The following is a 21801-nucleotide window of genomic DNA, read 5'->3' as shown; positions in this document are numbered from 1 at the left end:
ATTGAGTAAATTGAGTTACAAAATACAAACCCCGTTTTCAGAAAAGTTGGGATATTTTCCAAAATGCAATAAAAACAAAAATCTGTGATATGTTAATTCACGTGAACCTTTATTTAACTGACAAAAGTACAAAGAAAAGATTTTCAATAGTTTTACTGACCAACTTATTTGTATTTTGTAAACATACACAAGTTCAGGATTTGATGGCTGCAACACACTCAATAAAAGTTGGGACAGAGGCATGCATCACCTTTCCTTTTAATAACACTTTTTAATAGTTTTGGAACTGAGGATACTAATTGTAGTAGATTTGCAATTGGAAATTTTTTCCATTCTTGCTTGATATAAGACTTCAGCTGCTCAACAGTCTGTGATCTCCGTTGTCTGATTCTCCTCTTCGTGATGCGCCATACATTTTCAATAGGAGATAGATCTGGACTGGCAGTAGGCCAGTCAAGCACACGCACTCTGTGTCTACAAAGCCACGCTGTTGTAGCCCGTGCAGAATCTGGTCTGGCACTGTCCTGCTGAAATAAGCGTGGACGTCCCGGGAAGAGACGTTGCCTTGATGGCAACATATGTCTCTCTAAAATCCTAATATACGCCTCAAAGTCAATGGTACCTTCACATACATGCAACTCACCCATGCCGTGGGCACTGATGCACCCCTATACCATCACAGATGCTGGCTTTTGCACCTTTCGCTGATAACAATCTGGATGGTCGTTTTCATCTTTGGCACGGAGAACTCGACGCCCGTTTTTTCCAAAAACTAGCTGAAATGTGGACTCATCTGACCACAGCACACGGTTCCACAGTCTTCCGGTCCATCTGAGATGAGCTCGGGCCCAGAGAACTCGCGACGTTTCTGCATAGAGTTGATGTATGGCCTCCTCCTTGCTTAATACAGTTTCAAGTTGCATTTCTGGATGCAGCGACGGACTGTGTTGAGTGACAATGGTTTTCCGAAGTACTCCCGAGCCCAGGTGGCTATAATTGTCACAATAGCATGACGGTTTCTTAGGCAGTGCCGCCTGAGGGCTCGAAGATCACGCGCATTCAACAGTGGTTTCCGACCTTGCCCTTTACGTACTGAGATGTCTCTGAATTCTCTGAATCTTTTCACAATATTATGTACTGTAGATGTTGAAAGACCTAAATTCTCTGCAATCTTGCATTGAGAAATGTTCCTTTTGAACTGACTAACAATTCTCTCACGAATTTTGGCACAAAGGGGTGAGCCACGACCCATCCTTGCTTGCAAAGACTGAACCTTTGATGGACGCTACTTTTATACCCAGTCATGATACCTCACCTCCTATCAATTAGCCTGCTTAATGTGGAGTCTTCCAAACTGGTGTTACTTGAATATTCTGTGCACTTTTCAATCTTATTTTAACTCTGTCCCAACTTTTGTTGAGTGTGTTGCAGCCATCAAATTCTAAATTTGTGTATGTTTACAAAATACAATTAAGTTGGTCAGTAAAACTATTGAAAATCTTTTCTCTGTACTTTGAATTTAAATAAAGGTTCACGTGAATTAACATATCACAGATTTTTGTTTTTATTGCATTTTGAAAAATATCCCAACTTTTCTGGAAATGGGGTTTGTAGCTTATAAATAAGATTATTTTTAATCTATGATTAATACAGTTTAACTTAGTATAGATAAAATCTTCACTAGTTTTGAATGCTAAAATTAGGACATCCTCCTTTGCATTTATAAACATTCTAATTGAGATAATTAATGAACTAATGCAATTGGCACTTATTTCTTCTAGGTGCTAAATCCAAAGAAGAAAGCAAAAAAGAAAAAATACATTAATTCTGGAACAGTAAGTATTAGTGTTTTAAATGGATTCATGAGATTATTGAATTATCTCTGTTTGAGTTGACTGAAGTCACTTCAGAATAACTATTTTAACATTATTTTCACTTCTGTTATGAATAATATTTTGAACTTTTAACTTATAATTTTATATTTGCCTCTTGATTTAAAGTGTTTTGCTGCAGGTATAGTATATTGATGCAGTTTGTGAGTTAATGCATGAGTGTGTGTGCATTTGAAAAATAATTTCAAACTTGATTTGAATTTCTTCTTTAAAATTTCATGCTTGCACCATTTTAACTTCATTCTTGCTTGCTTTCTGCAGTGGAACATTTTTAACACCAGATTTGATTTGTTGAGTATCATGACATTCATGACTTCCAGAAAACAGTCTTTGTGAAGTCAAATCCTCTGAAGTTCTGATCTATGGACCATAATCTTAAGACTGGCTATTTTAATAATAAATTCCTTTATGACCTCAACTTTCTTTGTAAAATAAAGCATTGTAAAACACATTCATTTACATTTGCAGTAACAAAACAAGTTTGTGCGTTGAAGTACCCAGGACTTACTAAAATGTTTATTTCAAGGAAGTTAATAAAATGCTTTTATGCCTGTAGATTACTTGAATGGGAATCTTACCAAAGGGTAAATATTCAAATTTTGAATTCCTGGTGAAGAACCTTCATGAGGAACTGACGATGATTTTTCAATTATTGCATACACAAGTCAGAAATGAGCTGTGTCTATACTAATTTTTCAGTATGTGATTGCAGGAGGTTAGTTAATGGAAACTGACAAACACTTTGATTCATGCTTAATGGTTATTACAATCTGTGGGAAATTGACAACCAGATCTCCTTCCTTCCATTGCTGATATAAATTCGGTTCCTTTTAAGGTTTGCTTATACTGCATTTATCATTAAATGTGTCCACTTAAAAAAATAAGCTTTTACTTCTGAAATGTAATTTCCCAAAAAGGATCACATTCTGTTGTACAGAAGGATCTTGTTCTAAGTTCATAAATCTCTGAAAGTGGGCTCACAGGTCAATGGGGTGGTTAAAAAAGGCATAAAGGCATCCGTTAGTCTTGTGAGACCATGGATCTGCACCTGGAAAGTCTTCACTCTCCAGGGCAGGCCTGGGCAAGGTTGTATGGAAGCCCATGCTGCAAGTCTCCCCTCTCCACGACACCAATGTTGTCCAAGGGAAGGGCATTAGGACCCATACAGCTTGTCAACAGTGTCGTCGCAGAGCACTGTGTGATTATGTGCCTTGCTCAAGGACACAACACGCTACCTCGACTGGGGCTCGAACTCACGACCTTCAGGTCGCTAGTCCAGTGCCTTAACCACTTGGCCACAAGGCATATGGCATACTTAAACACAAGATTCTGCAGATGCTAGAAATGCAGAGTAACACACATAAAATGCTGGAGAAACTCAGCAGGCGTCGGCCGAAATGTTGACTGTTTATTCTTTTTTATAGATGCTGCCTGACCTGCTGAGCTCTTCTAGCATTTTGTCTATGGCATGCTTACCTTGATTAGTTGAGGCACCATGTACAAGAGTCAGAAAGTGGTGTTGCAGCTTTATAAATCAATGGTTAGGCTGCATCTGGAGTATTGCATTCAATTCCAGTTGCCCTATTTTTGGAAGGGTATGGAGGCTAAAAAAAAAGGGTTTAACAGAGTAAAGGGTAGAAATGCCTAATCATCGATGGTGTACATTTAAGGTAAGGTGTGGGGGGGGAGGGGTAAGTTCAGAGGAGATGGATGGGACGGGCTCTTTACACCAAAGATGATAGATGCCAGAGGTGATGGTGGAGGCAGAAGCAGATATGATAAAGCACGTGCATATGGATTGCATGCAAGAAAAGGGATTAGGTGTCAATAGCCTAATTAGTTTAGCACAACGCTGTGGGCCAAAGGACCTGATCCTGTGCAGTATTGTTCTATCTGTTCCTATGTAACTAGGTCTGTTAACAGTAATTGAGTTCCAAACAAATTCCAATGCAGTCACAAAATTGATTTGGCAATTCTTAAGGACAGGAGAAATATTTTGTCTTTTAATGTCATTTCCTCTGATTTACCTGAACAAAATTTTTCTGGAAGTCCACATAGATAATGTACGCTGAATTCCATTAGTCATTGAATTAGAAACCGATACAAAAGTAATCAGTCAAGTTAGAAAAACATGATCTTCTTTTCCAGTGGGTGTTTCGAGCTCCCTAACGACACCCCTTGTTCTATGTAACATCTCTGATGATGCCTTTGAGTACCTTGGTTCCCTCTGAGCTCAGACTAATTGACTAGTTCTGCAGTATTCCCCTCTCCGGGAATACTGCGGGTTCCCCCTCTCCATATCACTAAGTAGTCCAAGGGAAGGGCAAGCACTGATACAGCTTGGCATCAGTGTCGTTGCAGAGGTTGCCAGAGAGGCTCTGGATTTCTTCCTCAGGGTTTACTCCCGAAGCCTTTCACATGGGAGGGTATAGCCGCAAGGCAGCAGAGGTTTAAAATCAGAGTTTGTGTTCTCTGTAAAAGTCTTAGGCACATATATATAGCTAGGGTGCCTAAGACTTTTGCACAGTACTGTATATTGGTTAAGATAGGAAGGAGGCAGGGAAACAGAAATAAGAGTGCTTAGCTTTGTATTAGCTCAGTAGTATTGTGTTATTTGGTAACTTACTCGCTGCCCATTACACCTGCTGGTATTTAGGACATAATGAAGGGACTCGATCTTTGTCTGTCCTGCGTGACTCAGACGTAGAAGGATTCTTCATTGCTGTTTCCGAAGCGATTTTGTTTGACCAGTCAGAGTTGTTAACCCTGAGCTGAACCCCCAAACCTGGAGTTTGGCCTTAGTCTCTTAGTCTGGCTTTTACCCCTGACCTGTTTGGCATGGGTGACTCTACCAAGAGCCAAAGCATAAAGCCCTGACTCCAGCCAATACAGCTTTCTGGGTCATTGAGGCACACAAACCTCCAAACCAGGACAAGGTTGCAGACCTCTTGGAGGTATTTGGTAACTGGAAAGACATAATATACAGTACTGAGTAAAAGTCTTAGCCATCCTAGCTATATATATGTGCCTAAGACTTTTGCACTGTACTGTATGTCTTGATAAGAAGTACAGGAAATGCAGAAATCAATAATTTTATCCACAAGGCACATCCTTAAAGTCAGAAGTCCATCCAAAAAGACATCAGAAGCTTAGCACTCTGCAGTGACCCGTGTTGAATTTCAATGGAGTTATGGAGTTTGACATTTAAATTAAGCTTTGACTGTTGCTGATGTGCAGCTCCTGTGGATAAATTATATGTGTGCGAGTCAGAGATGCATCATTGCCGTTTGAAATTGCTGTTTTCACCTCGCTTGCATGAAATATATTTACACAGAGTGTGTTACAACAGCCTTTGTCAAGTGATAACCAGGCAGTCATTGTGCAAAATAATAGTGGTGAGGGAAAGGGACAAGCCATTAATGTATTTGAAGTTTGAGATATTTTTGAGGGAAATGTGTTTATTGTGGTGAAAATTATATATGTTACTCAGTTAGGAATGGTGTGCTTGGCTGGAAGGATATGTTTTGATGCTGAACTGTCAGTCAACCAGACTGACTAATGCTAAATAACTACCTGATCAATATCTTTAATAGTGAGGGATATCTATTGTGTTCAGGTGGATGTTTAATTAGGACTACAAACCCAGCAGGGGCAGGAAAGGAGTAAATGAACACATGTAGCCTTTCAAAAGGAAGCATGGTTAAAATAATATGTTTCAAGGCTAATCAATACTTTAATGATCCATCATGAAAGGATGGCTGAAACGATATTTTCCCTGAATTTAGCCTTTTTGGACAGAGATAAGTTATTTCTACATTTTTCTGGAGTCTTAAGAGAATAATTGAAAACTAAATTCTTAAGGGAATTATCTTTGAATAATTATGTATATGAAGCCCAATCAATTGGAGTCTCAGCATCAGAATAAGAATCGTGTTTATTATCACTGACATAAGCCGTGAAATTTGTTGGATTCTTTTCTTATTGGCTGCATTCTTCATTTCAGCTCTTCAGATGCATGTATTTCTGTAAATTTACTATTTTCAACAACTAGGCAAGGTTTTACCATGTTTTATAAATTATTCAGATTACCTGTAAACTATTGACTGGTACATTATTTGATAAATTCGTAGATATTTATTATGTTCAGCCTTTTTATCTACATGTTGAAAAACTGTGAGTGATCTGAAACATAGAAACATAGAAAATAGGTGCAGGAGTAGGCCATTCGGCCCTTTGAGCCTGCACCGCCATTCACTACGATCATGGCTGATCATCCAACTCAGAACCCTGTACCAGCCTTCCCTCCATACCCCCTGATCCCTTTAGCCACAAGGGCCATATCTAACTCCCTCTTAAATATGGCCAATGGACTGGCCTCAACTGTTTCCTGTGGCAGAGAATTCCACAGATTCACCACCCTCTGTGTGAAGAAGTTTTTCCTAATCTCGGTCCTAAAAGGCTTCCCCTTTATCCTCAAACAGTGCCCCCTCGTTCTGGACTTCCCCAACATTGGGAACAATCTTCCTGCATCTAGCCTGTCCAATCCCTTTAGGATTTTATACGTTTCAATAAGATCCCCCTCAATCTTCTAAATTCCCATGAGTATAAGCCTAGTCGATCCAGTCTTTCATCCTGCCATCCCAGGAATCAATCTGGTGAACCTTCTTTGTACTCCCTCTATGGCACGAATGTCTTTCCTCAGATTAGGGGACCAAAACTGCACACAATACTCCAGGTGTGGTCTCACCAAGGCCTTGTACAACTGCTGTAGTACCTCTCTGCTCCTGTACTCGAATCCTCTTGCTATGAATGCCAGCATACCATTCGCCTTTTTCACCGCCTGCTGTACCTGCATGCCCACGTTCAATGACTGGTGTATAATGACACCCAAGTCTCGTTGCACCTCCCCTTTTCCTAATCGGCCACCATTCAGATAATAATCTGTTTTCCTGTTTTTGCCACCAAAGTGGATAACCTCACATTTATCCACATTAAATTGCATCTGCCATGAATTTGCCCACTCACCTAACCTATCCAAGTCACCCTGCATCCTCTTAGCGTCCTCCTCACAGCTAACACTGCCGCCCAGCTTCGTGTCATCCACAAACTTGGAGATGCTGCATTTAATTCTCTCATCTAAGTCATTAATATATATTGTAAACAACTGGGGTCCCAGCACTGAGCCTTGCGGTACCCCACTAGTCACTGCCTGCCATTCTGAAAAGGTCCTGTTTATTCCCACTCCTTGCTTCTTGTCTGCCAACCAATTCTCTATCCACATCAATACCTTACCCCCAATACCGTATACTTTAAGTTTGCACACTAATCTCCTGTGTGGGACCTTGTCAAAAGCCTTTTGAAAATCCAAATATACCACATCCACTGGTTCTCCCCTATCCACTCTACTATTTACATCCTCAAAAAATTCTATGAGATTCGTCAGACATGATTTTCCTTTCACAAATCCATGCTGACTTTGTCCGATGATTTCACCGCTTTCCAAATGTGCTGTTATCACATCTTTGATAACTGACTCTAGCATTTTCCCCACCACCGATGTTAGGCTAACCGGTCTATAATTCCCCGGTTTCTCTCTCCCTCCTTTTTTAAAAAGTGGGGTTACATTAGCCACCCTCCAATCCTCAGGAACTAGTCCAGAATCTAAAGAGTTTTGAAAAATTATCACTAACGCATCCACTATTTCTTGGGCTACTTCCTTAAGCACTCTGGGATGCAGACCATCTGGCCCTGGGGATTTATCTGCCTTTAATCCCTTCAATTTACCTAACACCACTTCCCTACTAACGTGTATTTCCCTCAGTTCCTCCATCTCACTAGACCTTCTGTCCCCTACTATTTCCGGAAGATTGTTGATGTCCTCCTTAGTGAAGACAGAACCAAGGTAGTTATTCAATTGGTCTGCCATGTCCTTGTTCCCCATAATCAATTCACCTGTTTCTGTCTGTAGGGGACCTACATTTGTCAATTAAACACCTAACCTGGTTTTCCTGCTTTACTTCATTGTTACCCCTCTGTCACATATTCTTCTAGAGACTTAACTACTTATTTCAGGCTGACACTTCAGTAGCACCGTTGAGCCCTCTGGAGACGTCGTGGGCTTATCAACGAAACGTCAAAGAAGGAGGGTGCCCACCTAATGACCCCAGTGACGTACCTACCCTCCCTCCTTGTCACCACTCCAAACCCACTGCCAACATCGAGAGTGCCGACTTACCATAGGGATTGAAACATCAAGTCCTAGTAGCTCTACTCTACGGAGGGAGCTTTGCACTGTCAAAGGTTCTGTCTGGATGAGTGTTAATTGATAGTAGGCTGCCACATTATTTATATTGTGTACTGTGACTAACCTTAGAAGTGCTTAGCTGACAACAAAACATTTTAAGAATGACCTGAGGTCATAAAAGGCATCATTTAAGTGTAGGTTTTGTGTTTCCTGCCGCCTTCTCTTTCTTTTCCATTGATTTAATTTTTAAAAAAATCAGATATGCAGTTACATGGTTCCCACTGCATCACTCCCTGCTTCATGATACTGCTTCAGATCAGTTTAAACCTGATTAGAGATGGAATACTGTACAACATTTTGGCCTGAAATTTTCCACAGCATAAGACAGCAGTTCTGTGTAGAGCCTTCCATTTCTGGGTTTAACCTTAACCAAGATGGAGTCTAGGTTAGATTTGGGCATATCAGTAGTGAATGTATTGATCTGGCATTCCAAGTAAATTCCAGGTATTTGTAGTACTATACTAAGAACTCCCTCCCCTTAAGAGCACTCTGGTTTAATGAGCAACTTCACGTACAGCTCATCTTAGAATAGAAGGAGTAAAATAAGGAATACAGTATCCGAGACATCTTCAAGGAGTGATGCCTCCAAAAGGTGGCGCCCATCATTAAAGACCCCCACCGTTGAGGACCACCTCTTCCTCTCTGCCATCTGATTTCTGAATTAACGTTGAGCCCATGTACACTATGTCACTACTTTTTAAAAATTTCTGTTTTGCACTACTTATTTAACATAACTTTTAATTCAGTTTTTAAAATATTATCATTGTACTGCTGCTACAAAGTTAACAAATTTCACGACATATGCCGGTGATATTAAACCTGATTCTGATTCAGATGCTAATTCTGATTCTGATCCTCTGCATTAATTTTATAATGAATGCTTTTGTAGTGTTTCTGTATTATTTAAGAACTGCATATAAAATTTCCTGCTTAAATTGTTGCCATACTTCATTGATTTTGCTGATGTTTTCTGTGTGAATTTTAATAGTTCCTTCTGAAGCAAAACGTGAATCTCATTTTTTTGTCTCTAGGTTACATTGCTTTCCTTTGTAGTTGAAACTGAGAGCACTTTCCTTGATTACATCAGAGGGGGGTGAGTACTTAAATGTTTTCTGTTTAGATTTTGTGTAACGCACACATCCTAAATGTGAAACAGCTTAAATTAAAGCAGCAGTTTAATGTTTAAATCACGATAGTCCATGAATGTCAGATTATTGTCAGTATTCGTCAGGAAGGAGGGGTCAAGCAACTATAAATCTAACCAATCAATTCTACAGAAAGTAAAAGTTTGATGGCTATGTTAGTCTGTCCTATGTAGCTGTGAATTTCTTTAAACCCAACTTCAAATTTACATATGTTATGCAGACCTTCCACACTTGCAGCAGTTTGAGTTTAAGGTTTTTAAAGAAATTTGTCACTCTAGTATACATCAGGAGGATCTGGTCCTAAATCAACACCATTCAACATCACATGCTTGTACTCAAAATATTATTTTGCTGAACAATTAATGATTGAATTTAAATCATCTGCAATGATTGAATGAATTTTTCTCAGTAAAAATGCTCATATGTCCCATTCAATAAAAATGATGACTATAATATGTTTTCAGATTTGATAACTGGAATTATACTTAGACAGCATAGAAAGGGCACTTTGACCTTTCAAATGATTAAAAATATACTTATTATCAAAGAATGTATAATTCATACAACCCTGCATTCATCCCATCCGTTCTACCGATTTTATGCACTAATCCCATTTACTCACATTAGGACCTTTTATTGGCCATTCTGGATCTCTGTGACTTCCCTACCAGAATGGAAGAAACATTATCAGTGCTTTGTATCATTCTACAGCTGTAGAATACGTTCAGTATATTAATTGCAAAGCCTGATTTTCATCCTATTATTAGTTCAGTTGGTAACTGAGACACAGTAATACCATGAAATCCTCAGTTACACTCTGAGCAGTTTTGGACTGAATCAGTTGAGCATGAGGGAATTAAATATTTGGAGTAGTTTTCTATGACGAGCACAATGACTGGGGTTCAATCTTAACCTCTGGCGCTCTCTAAGTGGAATTTGCATGTTATCCCTCAAACTGATTTGGTTTCCTTCGAGTGCTCAGTTTCTTCCAGCATATGGAAAGGTACATATGTTATAGGATAATTGTAAGTTGGTCCTAGTGTTGTAGGTCAGAGGTAGAATCTGGGCAGAATTGATAGGAATGCAAGAGACGAGGTTACAGTGAAAATTAGGGGACAATAGGTTTGCTTAATGAGCCACCTTAGACCTGGCAGGACAAAATAATATTTCCATATCAGAAAAAAATATGGAAATATAATGAAAGTCTTTTTTGGCTTTTAATCCAGAATGTTATATTGTAGTAGCAGCTTTTCATGCAGTTGAATTTCTGAACTATAGCTTGTTAAAGAAAGTTCTTTGTGGGCACAGTTAATTCATAGTATCCAACCCCATTAATATTTGATTCTTTTCATTTAGGTTTGTACCTAAATAAAAAAGCTTTCAAAGTGGTATTCAGCGTGAAGGAGGGGGCCCAATACATTGTTCTATAAAATTCAGCGAAGAGATGCCACATTCAATAGGCTGGTCTTCCAGTTGCATGGTTTGCAGCTTACGCAGTGTATCAAAACTACTCCCTAGTCATCATATCAACCACTCAAATTTTCTGTTTGCAGTTATAACCAGTGGACTGACCTGTAGCTAGTGTGTGCCCTGTTCAGGGAATCAAAATCAGATTATTTGAATATTGTGGATAAAGTAAATAATTGCAGAGAATTGTGCATTTCCTTGAATTGGAAGTATTCATAAGGATTTGAATGAAATGAGGATTCTTCAAATATTTATTAACCAAATAACAGCGGGATTAAAAATATGAAATATTTCAGAATATACTACTGCAGAAAATTAAATTTTCTACTGAAATTGTATGTCTCATATCCCTGAACTGTACATTTCTATCCCAGATCAAATTAACTGCACACTAGAAAGCAGTCAACCAAAATGCAATATCATGCCTTAATTAATGTAATTAATGTTTAACATTGGCAAAATGAGAAGAGGCCATTTTAAACAATTATATAGAGATTTTGCCTATTTGTGTGGCTCAAGAAATTGTATTAATTAATTTAACTTACCCACTGGAAAGAGATTGTTGCAATTGAAAATATTTTTCTGAGGAAATATTGAAATGATTTAGCAACAACATTTGCTGAGTGGATTGAGAGATAAATTGAATAACCTCTAAAATTAGCCATGAATTGTGATGGTGATCCACTTTTGCTGAATGATGCTAATGCAGACAGCATGCTGAACTGAGCCCAGAATCATTGGTGGTTAACTTTACTGCACTTTTAAAAGCCACCCTGTTTCAGTGTGTTGAAGCCAATGTATGCAGTTATGCACCTAGTGAAACTGATTTAACAAGCAGATAGTAGATGCACTCAGTGGGGGACCGGGTGGGGGGAGGGTGGGGAGGAAGACTATATTCTGAGAGAATGGAAACTTGTATTTAATAATGTGAGTTCTCCTCAATCAATGAATTTATGCAAATGTATCACTGCAATTTAAATATTTTTATTGATATTTTTCACATTAACTGAAGGAGTATACAAGGACAGAACAGTGTAATGAAGACGAAGCAGGAACTGTGACAATACAAATGCAGAGTGGAACAAGAGAAAGATTTAAATTATGCCCATGAAGTAAAACTGGCAAAAATAAGGCCATCTGTGTGTCTTGCAGCTACATTCTTAGACAGCAAGCATATGTCCTCTGGGTTCAGTAACCCAACACCAGCTCCCAAGACTACAGTGCAAGTTACAGTTTTGATCTTGCAGATGTGCAGTTTGTATTATTTGTGTATAGGAAAAGAAAGTCACATCTCTTCTGAGACCAAAATTTAAGCATTGTTACTTATGATCTGATAAAGGTTTGTAAGAGTGGTGGGAGTGTGGAATGAGCTGGCAGATGAAGTGGTAAATGTGGGCACACTTTTAACATTTAAGAAAAACGTGGACTGGTACATGGGTGAGAGGGGATATGGTCCGGGTGCAGGTCAGTGGGACTAGGCAAAAAAATGGTTTGGCACAGCCAAGGAAGGCCAAAAGGCCTGCTTCTGTGCTGTAGTGTTCTATGGTTCTAAGATTATGAGAGGCATAGACAGAGTAGACAGCTGGTATCTTTTCTCAGGGTTGAAGTGTCTTATACAGAGGACATGAGAGTGGGTAGGTTCAAAGCAGATGTACAAGGCAAATTTTTTTTACACAGAGGGTGGTGAATGCCTGGACTGTGGTATAGGCAGAGACCGTTGGAGCGTTTAATAGGATATTAGATAGGCACATGAATGTGCAGGAAATGGAAGGATATGGACATTATGTCGGCAGAAAGGATTAGTTTAGTTGTCCATTTAATTACTAATTTAATTGGTTCGGCTCTACATTGTGGGCTGAAGGGCCTGTTTCTGTGCTGGTCTGTGAATTTCAAACAATGACTCTTGGTTTGATAAAGAAATCAGCTGTTTATTTTTAGATTGTCAGGACACGCAGTCCTCGTTTATTGTCATTTAGAAATGCATGCATTAAGAAATGATACAGTGTTCCTCCAGCACGAGGAATTCTGCAGATGCTGGAAATTCAAGCAACACACATCAAAGCTGCTGGTGAACGCAGCAGGCCAGGCAGCATCTCTAGGAAGAGGTACAGTCGACGTTTCGGGCCGAGACCCTTTGTCAGGGCTAACTGAAAGAAGAGCTAGTAAGAGATTTGAAAGTGGGAGGGGGAGGGGGAGATCCGAAATGATAGGAGAGGACAGGAGGGGGGGGGGGGATGGAGCCAAGAGCTGGACAGTTGATTGGCAAAAGGGATATGAGAGGATCATGGTACAGAAGGCCCAGGGAGAAAGAAAAGGGGGAGGGGGGGGAAACCCAGAGGATGGGCAAGAGGTATAGTGAGAGGGACAGAAGGAGAAAAAGGAGAGAGCGAAAAAGAAAGTGTGTATATAAATAAATAATGGATGGGGTACGAGGGGGAGGTGGGGCATTAGCGGAAGTTAGAGAAGTCAATGTTCATGCCATCAGGTTGGAGGCTACCCAGACGGAATATAAGGTGGTGTTCCTCCAACCTGAGTGTGGCTTCACCTTCACAGTAGAGGAGGCCGTGGATAGACATGTCAGAATGGGAATGGGACGTGGAAATAAAATGTGGGGCCTTTGGGAGATCCTACTTTCTCTGGTGGACAGAGTGTAGGTGTTCAGCGAAACGATCTCCCAGTCTGCGTCGGGTCTCACCAATATATAGAAGGCCACATTGGAGCACTGGACGCAGTATATCACCCCAGCCGACACACAGGTGAAGTGTCGCCTCACCTGGAAGGACTGTCTGGGGCCCTGAATGGTGGTAAGGGAGGAAGTGTAAGGGCATGTGTAGCACTTGTTCTGCTTACAAAGATAAGTACCAGGAGGGAGATCGGTGGGGAGGGATTGGGGGGACGAATGGACAAGGGAGTCGTGTAGCGAGCGATCCCTGCGGAAAGCGGGGGGGGGGGAGGGAAAGATGTGCTTAGTGGTGGGATCCCGTTGGAGGTGGTGGAAGTTACGGAGAATAATATGTTGGACCTGGAGGCTGGTGGAGTGGTAGGTAGGGACAAGGGGAACCCTATTCCTAGTGGGGTGGCGGGAGGATGGAGTGAGAGCAGATGTGCGTGAAATGGGGGAGATGCGTTTGAGAGCAGAGTTGATGGTGGAGGAAGGGAAGCCCCTTTCTTTAAAAAAGGAGGACATCTCCCTCGTCCTGGAATGAAAAGCCTCATGCTGAGAGCAGATGCCCTGGAATGAAAAGCCTCATCCTGAGAGCAGATGCATCATCCCCTTCTCGCAATTAAAAATGCCATCCCCTTCTTGCAATTCCTCCGTCTCCGCCGCATCTGCTCTCAGGATGAGACTTACAGCAGTGCAGAACAATACCATAATTTGATAAAGAACAGACCATGGGCACGGTAAGAAAAAAGTCTCAAGTCCCGATCGACTCCTATAGTCCCCGATAGCAGGCGGCAAAAAGGGAGAAACTCCCCTGCCGTAAACCTCCAGGCACCGATAACTGACAACTGCCGATGCATTGGAAGCACCCGACCACAGCCGACTGAGTCCGTCCGAAAACTTCGAGCCTCCGATATAGCCTCCCGAGCGCCATCCTCTGCCAAGCGCCTTCGACCTCGTCCCGGCTCCCAAAACAAGCAAAGCCGAGGACTCAGAGGCCTACTCCTCTGGAGATTCCGGCCACACAGTAGCAGCGGCAGCAAAGCGGGCATTTCAGAAGTTTCTCCAGATGTTCCTCCGCACTCTCATGTCTGTCTCCATTAAATCAGAATTGTGCACAGTACCTACTTAACAAATACAAATATCATTCCGGAGCGGCCGCGTGCGCTGTGTCACGCCGCCATCTTCTCCTGCTCCTCCTCCTCTGTTAGGAGCTCTTTTGTGACACTTTCGTACACAGATCTTTGATGCCCATCAGATTATTCAGCCTCAATTTTCATTTCCCTATGTTGCCAAAAATCAGCAGTGGAATAATGCAATCTCCAACCAAACTAAACAGTGATTCATGTACTATAAACTTGATCAGCCTTTTGAAAATTGCAAGGAAAATGAATTAAAGTGTCACCCAGGGCACAAAGGATTACTTAAAGGATTACCAGGATGGATACATACCTGGTTCTTACTAAAATGAGAGAAAATAAATGGTGTGGGACTCAATGTTTGCAAGAGCACAGTTAGACTGGGATTAACTTGCTTGGAGCAAAGAAGATAAAGAAAACATTTAATTGGAGATTTACAAGTTGATGGAAAGGGTGGACTGTAGGAAGTGGTTTCATTAGCAGAGGACTTGAGGACCAGAGGGTGCAGATTTAGAGTTTGGACAGAGGATAAAACAGCAAAGATTTTTTATGGAGATGAATATCTGCTTTTGTGCTATTTCAATTGAAGAACTTTATGACTGACCGGGTGAGCAATAGAGTCAAACAATACAGAAGCAGGCTATTTAACCCACTGAGTCCGTGCCAATGATCAAGCACCCAATTCCCATAGTCCTACATTAGTTCCCATTTTACTCATTTCCTCCATTCCCAGCAACTCCTCTTTACCCTCCAATTCTCCGCCGCCTTCTTCCACCCCTACCTCTACCCGCTTCTGTCATTCACGTACTTGAGGGCAGTTTACAGTAGCCTATTACCTTACCATTCAGAAAGAGGTTTAATATCACCAACATATGTCATGAAATTTGTTGTCTTTGCAGCGGCAGCACAATGCAATACAGTGGCCTCATTTTCAGGAAACTGGAACACCAGTTCCTGTTGGATTTGGGTGTTTTTATGATCCAGAGGTTCGGAATTCAAGAATGCGGCAAAAAACTTGTTGCTTACGGCTGTTTTATTAAGTGTTACAAGAATGAAAGAGTGAACAAAAGAGAACAGAGAACAAGGAAGTTATGGTTGTCTTATACAAAAAAAAATTATCCCTGACTAAAAAGATGATAACATTCCAGTGATATCAGATAACCCATAGAATAGCCAGATTCAAGTGGCAGGACACCTGCTGCAGGAAAACTAAGAAGCTTCTCAAAAAATACAGAAGCCTCTCTACTATAATTACTGGAAAATTCACTGAACAATTACACACATACCCTTCGAGGCTATTTCATTAGATACCTCCTGTATCTAATAAAGTGCCCACTGAGTGTATGTTTATGGTCTTCTGCTGCTGAAACCCGTGCACATTGAGGTTCGACGCGTTGCACATTCAGAGATGCTCTTTGGCACACAACTGTTGTATCACGTGGTTCTTTGAGTTCCTGACGCCTTCCTATCAGTTTGAACCAGTCTGGCCATTCTCCTTTGACCTCTCTCATTCACACGGCATTTTCACCCACAGAACTACAAGGAAAATAACAATTCTACACCCTTTTCCAACAAAAGGAAACCTACAGGTAGAATGTACATACCCCACACAGATAGCACAGGACTGAACTGTGAGATATCAAGTGTATCAGCTACACTTTGGTCATACCTGAACCACCAAACACTCAGAAATGTATGCAGCTAATCAAAATTTGCGGAGTTCATCATCTGACCTACAAGAGTCACCATCGACTGTGATATCGGATTCTGTAACACTATGACATCACTCTTTTTCTCCAGTAAAAAAAGCTCTTCTTTTCCCACTTCTATGTACTGGAAAAATTTACCATATCTACAGTGGCTTATCAAATAAACAGATTACAAAGCTGGTTAAAAAATAATTCAAGACTGATATCAAGTAAAACTTCATGCATTACATTGTCAAGCCCTGATAATGGTAGGGTAGGGGGAACCTGGAGTGAATTCAGTGTTAAAATGATGTAAAAGGAGTGAAATTAAATACGACAACTATGTAAATGAGAAATACTATAACTTGTGATTTATCTTTTTGAGCAGTTGTAGCACTGGCAATCCAAAGCTAAGACTTCAATTAATCAAAAGAATCAGAATGGTTCTTGTCAGTGCTGCCTTCTCCACTCAGCTTTCAGGCAAATATCTGTCCCTTAACACCCATCTCCACGTTGGAAATAAAACCATACAGCACGATGGTGTAGTGGTTCGCTCAACGCTCTACAGTACAGGCGTCCCGGGTTCAATTCCCGCTGCTGCTGTATTCTCCCCGTGACCCTGTCTGTTTCCTCTGGGTGCTCTGGTTTCTCCTCACAGTCGCAAGAAGTCCCAGTTGGTAGGTTCATTTGTCATCGTAAATTAGGCTGGGATTATATAGGCGGAATGCAGGGCGGCGCAGCTCAAAGGCCTGAAAGGGCCTACTGCCCGCTGTAGCTCAATAAATAAATTTAAAAAATGAAGAGTGAACCATTTTTTGCGGAGTGAGCCGGGAGCAGAGTGAAGGCTTAAGGGCTTCAGCTGAACGGGCTTAGGCGTAAACGGGAGAGGCGAGGAAGGTTTGGTATTCATTTTTTGTTGTTATTTGAAGAGAGGGGGAATATGAGTGTGAGGGCAGCTTGTTGTTCTCGGTGCCGGATGTGGGAGGCCCTGGAGTCTCCAACCCTCCTGGATGTCCACATCTGCGCCAAGTGCGCCGAGATGCAGCTCTTAAGGGACCGCGTTAGGGAACTGGAGCTGCAGCTCGATGACCTTCGTCTGGTCAGGGAGAGTGAGGAGGTGACAGAGAGGAGTTACGGGCAGGTGGTCACACCGGGGCCACGGGAGGCAGACTAGTAGGTCACGGTTAGGAGGGGGAAGGGGAGGAGTCAGGTAATAGAGAGTACCCCAGTGGCTGTGGCTGTGCCCCTTGTCAATAGGTACTCCTGTTTGAGTACTGATGGGGGGGACAGCTTACCCTGTGGAAGCAACAGAGGCCGTGCCTCCGGCACAGAGTGCGGCCCTGTAGCTCAGAAGGGCGGGGAAAGGAAGAGGAGGGCAGTTGTAATAGGGGACTTGATAGTAAGGGGGTCAGATAGGCAATTCTGTGGACGCAGTCCAGAGACCCGGATGGTAGTTTGCGTCCCTGGTGCCAGGGTCCGGGATATTTCTGATCGCGTCCAAGATATCCTGAAGTGGGAGGGTGAGGAGCCAGAGGTCATGGTACATATAGGTACCAGTGACATAGGTAGGAAAAGGGAAGAGGTCCTGAAAGGAGAATATAGGGAGTTAGGAAGGGAGTTGAGAAAAAGGACCGCAAAGGTAGTAATCTCGGGATTACTGCCTGTGCCACGCAACAGTGAGAGTAGGAATGCAAGGAGGTGGAGGATAAATGCGTGGCTGAGGGATTGGAGCAGGGGGCAGGGATTCAAGTTTTTGGATCATTGGGACCTCTTTTGGCGCAGGTGTGACCTGTACAAAAAGGATGGGTTACACTTGAATCCTAGGGGGACCAATATCCTGGCAGGGAGATTTGCAAGGGCTACTGAAGTGACTTTAAACTAGAATGGTTGGGGGGGGGGAATCAAATTAAAGAGACTAGGAGAGAGGAGTTTAGTTCACAACAGGGGGATGGGAACCAGTGCAGAGAGTCAGAGGGGTGTAAAGTGAGGGTAGAAGCAAAAAGTAGTAAGGAGAAAAGTAAAAGTGGCAGGCCGGCAAATCCAGGGCAAAAATCAAAAGGGCCACTTTTCAACATAATTGTATAAGGGCTAAGATGTTGTAAAAGCGAGCCTGAAGGCTTTGTGTGTCAATGCAAGGAGCATTCGTAACAAGGTGGATGAATTAAAAGTGCAGATTGGTATTAATGAATATGATATAGTTGGGAATCACAGAGACATGGCTCCAGGGTGACCAAGGACAGGAGCTCAACATTCAGGGATATTCATTATTCAGGAGGGATAGACATGAAAGAAAAGGAGGTGGGGTAGCATTGCTGGTTAGAGAGGAGATTAACGCAATAGAAAGGAAGGACATTAGCCGGGAGGATGTGGAACCGATATGGGTAGAGCTGCATAACACTAAGGGGCAGAAAACGCTGGTGGGAGTTGTGTACAGGCCACCTAACAGTAGTAGTGAGATTGGGGATGGTATTAAACAGGAAATTAGAAATGCGTGCAATAAAGGAACAGCAGTTATAATGGGTGACTTCAATCTACATGTAGACTGGGTGAACCAAATTGGTAAAGGTGCTGAGGAAGAGGATTTTTTGGAATGTATGCGGGATGGTTTTTTGAACCAGCATGTCGAGGAACCAACGAGAGAGCAGGCTATTCTGGACTGGATTTTGAGCAATGAGGAAGGGTTAATTAGCGATCTTGTCGTGAGAGGCCCCTTGGGTAAGAGTGACCATAATATGGTGGAATTCTTCATTAAGATGGAGAGTGACATAGTTAATTCAGAAACAAAGGTTCTGAACTTAAAGAAGGGTAACTTTGAAGGTATGAAACGTGAATTAGCAAAGATAGACTGGCAAATGGCACTTAAAGGGTTGACGGTGGATATACAATTTCAAGCATTTAAAGATCGCATGGATGATCTACAACAATTGTTCATCCCAATTTGGCAAAAGAATAAATCAGGGAAAGTAGTGCACCCGTGGCTGACAAGGGAAGTTAGGGATAGTATCAATTCCAAAGAAGAAGCATACAAATTAACCAGAAAAAGTGGCTCACCTGAGGACTGGGAGAAATTCAGAGTTCAGCAGAGGAGGACAAAGGGCTTAATTAGGAAAGGGGAAAAAGATTAGAGAAAACTGGCAGGGTACATAAAAACTGACTGTAAAAGCTTTTATAGATATGTGAAAAGAAAAAGATTGGTTCAGACAAATGTAGGTCCCCTACAGACAGAAACAGGTGAATTGATCATGGGGAGCAAGGACATGGCAGACCAATTGAATAACTACTTCGGTTCTGTCTTCACTAAGGAGGACATAAATAATCTTCCGGAAATAGTAGGCGACAGAGGGTCCAGTGAGATGGAGGAACTGAGGGAAATACATGTTAGTAGGGAAGTGGTGTTAGGTAAATTGAAGGGATTAAAGGCAGGTAAATCCCCAGGGCCAGATGGTCTGCATCCTAGAGTGCTTAAGGATGTAGCCCAAGAAATAGTGGATGCATTAGTGATAATTTTTCAAAACTCGTTAGATTCTGGACTAATTCCTGAGAATTGGAGGGTGGCTAATGTAACCCCACTTTTTAAAAAAGGAGGGAGAGAGAAACCGGGGAATTATAGACCGGTTAGCCTGACCTCGGTGGTGGGGAAAATGCTAGAGTCAGTTATCAAAGATGTGATAACAGCACATTTGGAAAGCGGTGAAATCATCGGACAAAGTCAGCATGGATTTGTGAAAGGAAAATCATGTCTGACGAATCTCATAGAATTTTTTGAGGATGTAACTAGTAGAGTGGATAGGGGAGAACCAGTGGATGTGGTATATTTGGATTTTCAAAAGTCTTTTGACAAGGTCCCGCACAGGAGATTAGTGTGCAAACTTAAAGCAAATGGTATTGGGGGTAAGGTATTGATGTGGCTAGAGAATTGGTTGGCAGACAGGAAGCAAAGAGTGGGAATAAATGGGACCTTTTCAGAATGGCAGGCGGTGACTAGTGGGGTACCGCAAGGCTCAGTGCTGGGACCCCAGTTGTTTACAATATATATTAATGACTTAGATGAGGGAATTAAATGCAGCATCTCCAAGTTTGCGGATGGCAGAGTTAGCTGTGAGGAGGATGCTAAGAGGATGCAGTGTCACTTGGATAGGTTAGGTGAGTTGGCAAATTCATGGCAGATGCAATTTAATGTGGATAAATGTGAGGTTATCCACTTTGGTGGCAAAAACAGGAAAACAGATTATTATCTGAATGGTGGCCGATTAGGAAAAGGGGAGGTGCAACGAGACCTGGGTGTCATTGTACACCAGTCATTGAAAGTGGGCATGCTGATACAGCAGGCGGTGAAAAAGGCGAATGGTATGCTGGCATTCATAGCAAGAGGATTCGAGTATAGGAGCAGGGAGGTACTACTGCAGTTGTACAAGGCCTTGGTGAGACCACACCTGGAGTATTGTGTGCAGTTTTGGTCCCCTAATCTGAGGAAAGACATCCTTGCCATAGAGGGAGTACAAAGAAGGTTCACCAGATTGATTCCCGGGATGGCAGGACTTTCATATGATGAAAGACTGGATCGAGTAGGCTTATATTCGTTGGAATTTAGAAGATTGAGGGGGGATCTTATTGAAACATATAAAATCCTAAAGGGATTGGACAGGCTAGATGCAGGAAGATTGTTCCCGATGTTGGGGAAGTCCAGAACGAGGGGTCACAGTTTGAGGATAAAGGGGAAGCCTTTTAGGACCAAGATTAGGAAAAACTTCTTCACACAGGGAGTGGTGAATCTGTGGAATTCTCTGCCACAGGAAACAGTTGAGGCCAGTTCATTGGCTATATTTAAGAGGGAGTTAGATGTGGCTCTTGTGGCTAAAGGGATCGGGGGTATGGAGGGAAGGCTGGTACAGGGTTCTGAGTTGGATGATCAGCCATGATCATACTGAATGGCGATGCAGGCTGGAAGGGCCGAATGGCCTACTCCTGCACCTATTTTCTATGTTTCTATGTAAAGCAGAGGTGATTGTAAAAAATATCAAACAGAAACAACTTACTTTGTATCTTTTGAGTGTAAAATATGTAATGGGATTTATGCAAATTGCATTGACATTGCTTCATAAGAGTCATTATGGAATCTAAACATAAAAAGCATTTAATATTTTATAAAACTAATTGATGTTGCTTGAACTGCTGTAGGTTGTAACTTTGTGATGATAGTGTTACCAGCATACTTGCCCCACAGGTTTCATTCAGAAAAGCAGAGGATTAAAATTATCCATAAAATATTCATGGTTTATGGAAGGAAGAATACTATTCACATATTATGATCTCTGATTTTGCTGTTTTGTTGTGCTTCTACTATGACCCATGTTCTAACACTAATAACATGAGGGATTTGGACTGTGTAATATGGCATTTTTCTGTTTGCCCTGCAGGTAACTTCAAGGAACTCAGACATAATGCTTAAATCTCATATGCTTTTAGCACAAGCTGGCCAGAAACCAGCACTGAAGTAACTACAC

At 41.7% G+C, this 21801-nt stretch overlaps 1 protein-coding gene across 1 annotated transcript in view; it reads left to right on the top strand.

Moving 5' to 3' along the window:
* The window catches only part of LOC134359358 (copine-8), a 338437-nt gene that overhangs the window by 254509 nt on the left and 62127 nt on the right, over positions 1–21801 (top strand). The window contains exons 12-13 of the mRNA XM_063072488.1: positions 1782–1835; positions 9228–9289. Of these exons, the coding sequence (XP_062928558.1) occupies positions 1782–1835; positions 9228–9289 (116 nt within the window). The remainder of the gene's footprint in view (positions 1–1781; positions 1836–9227; positions 9290–21801) is intronic.

Source organism: Mobula hypostoma, chromosome 20, assembly GCF_963921235.1.
Source record: "Mobula hypostoma chromosome 20, sMobHyp1.1, whole genome shotgun sequence".
Lineage (NCBI taxonomy): Eukaryota > Metazoa > Chordata > Chondrichthyes > Myliobatiformes > Myliobatidae > Mobula > Mobula hypostoma.
Note: the sequence above shows the minus strand (reverse complement) of the source record. Positions and strands in the feature narration are given on the sequence as shown.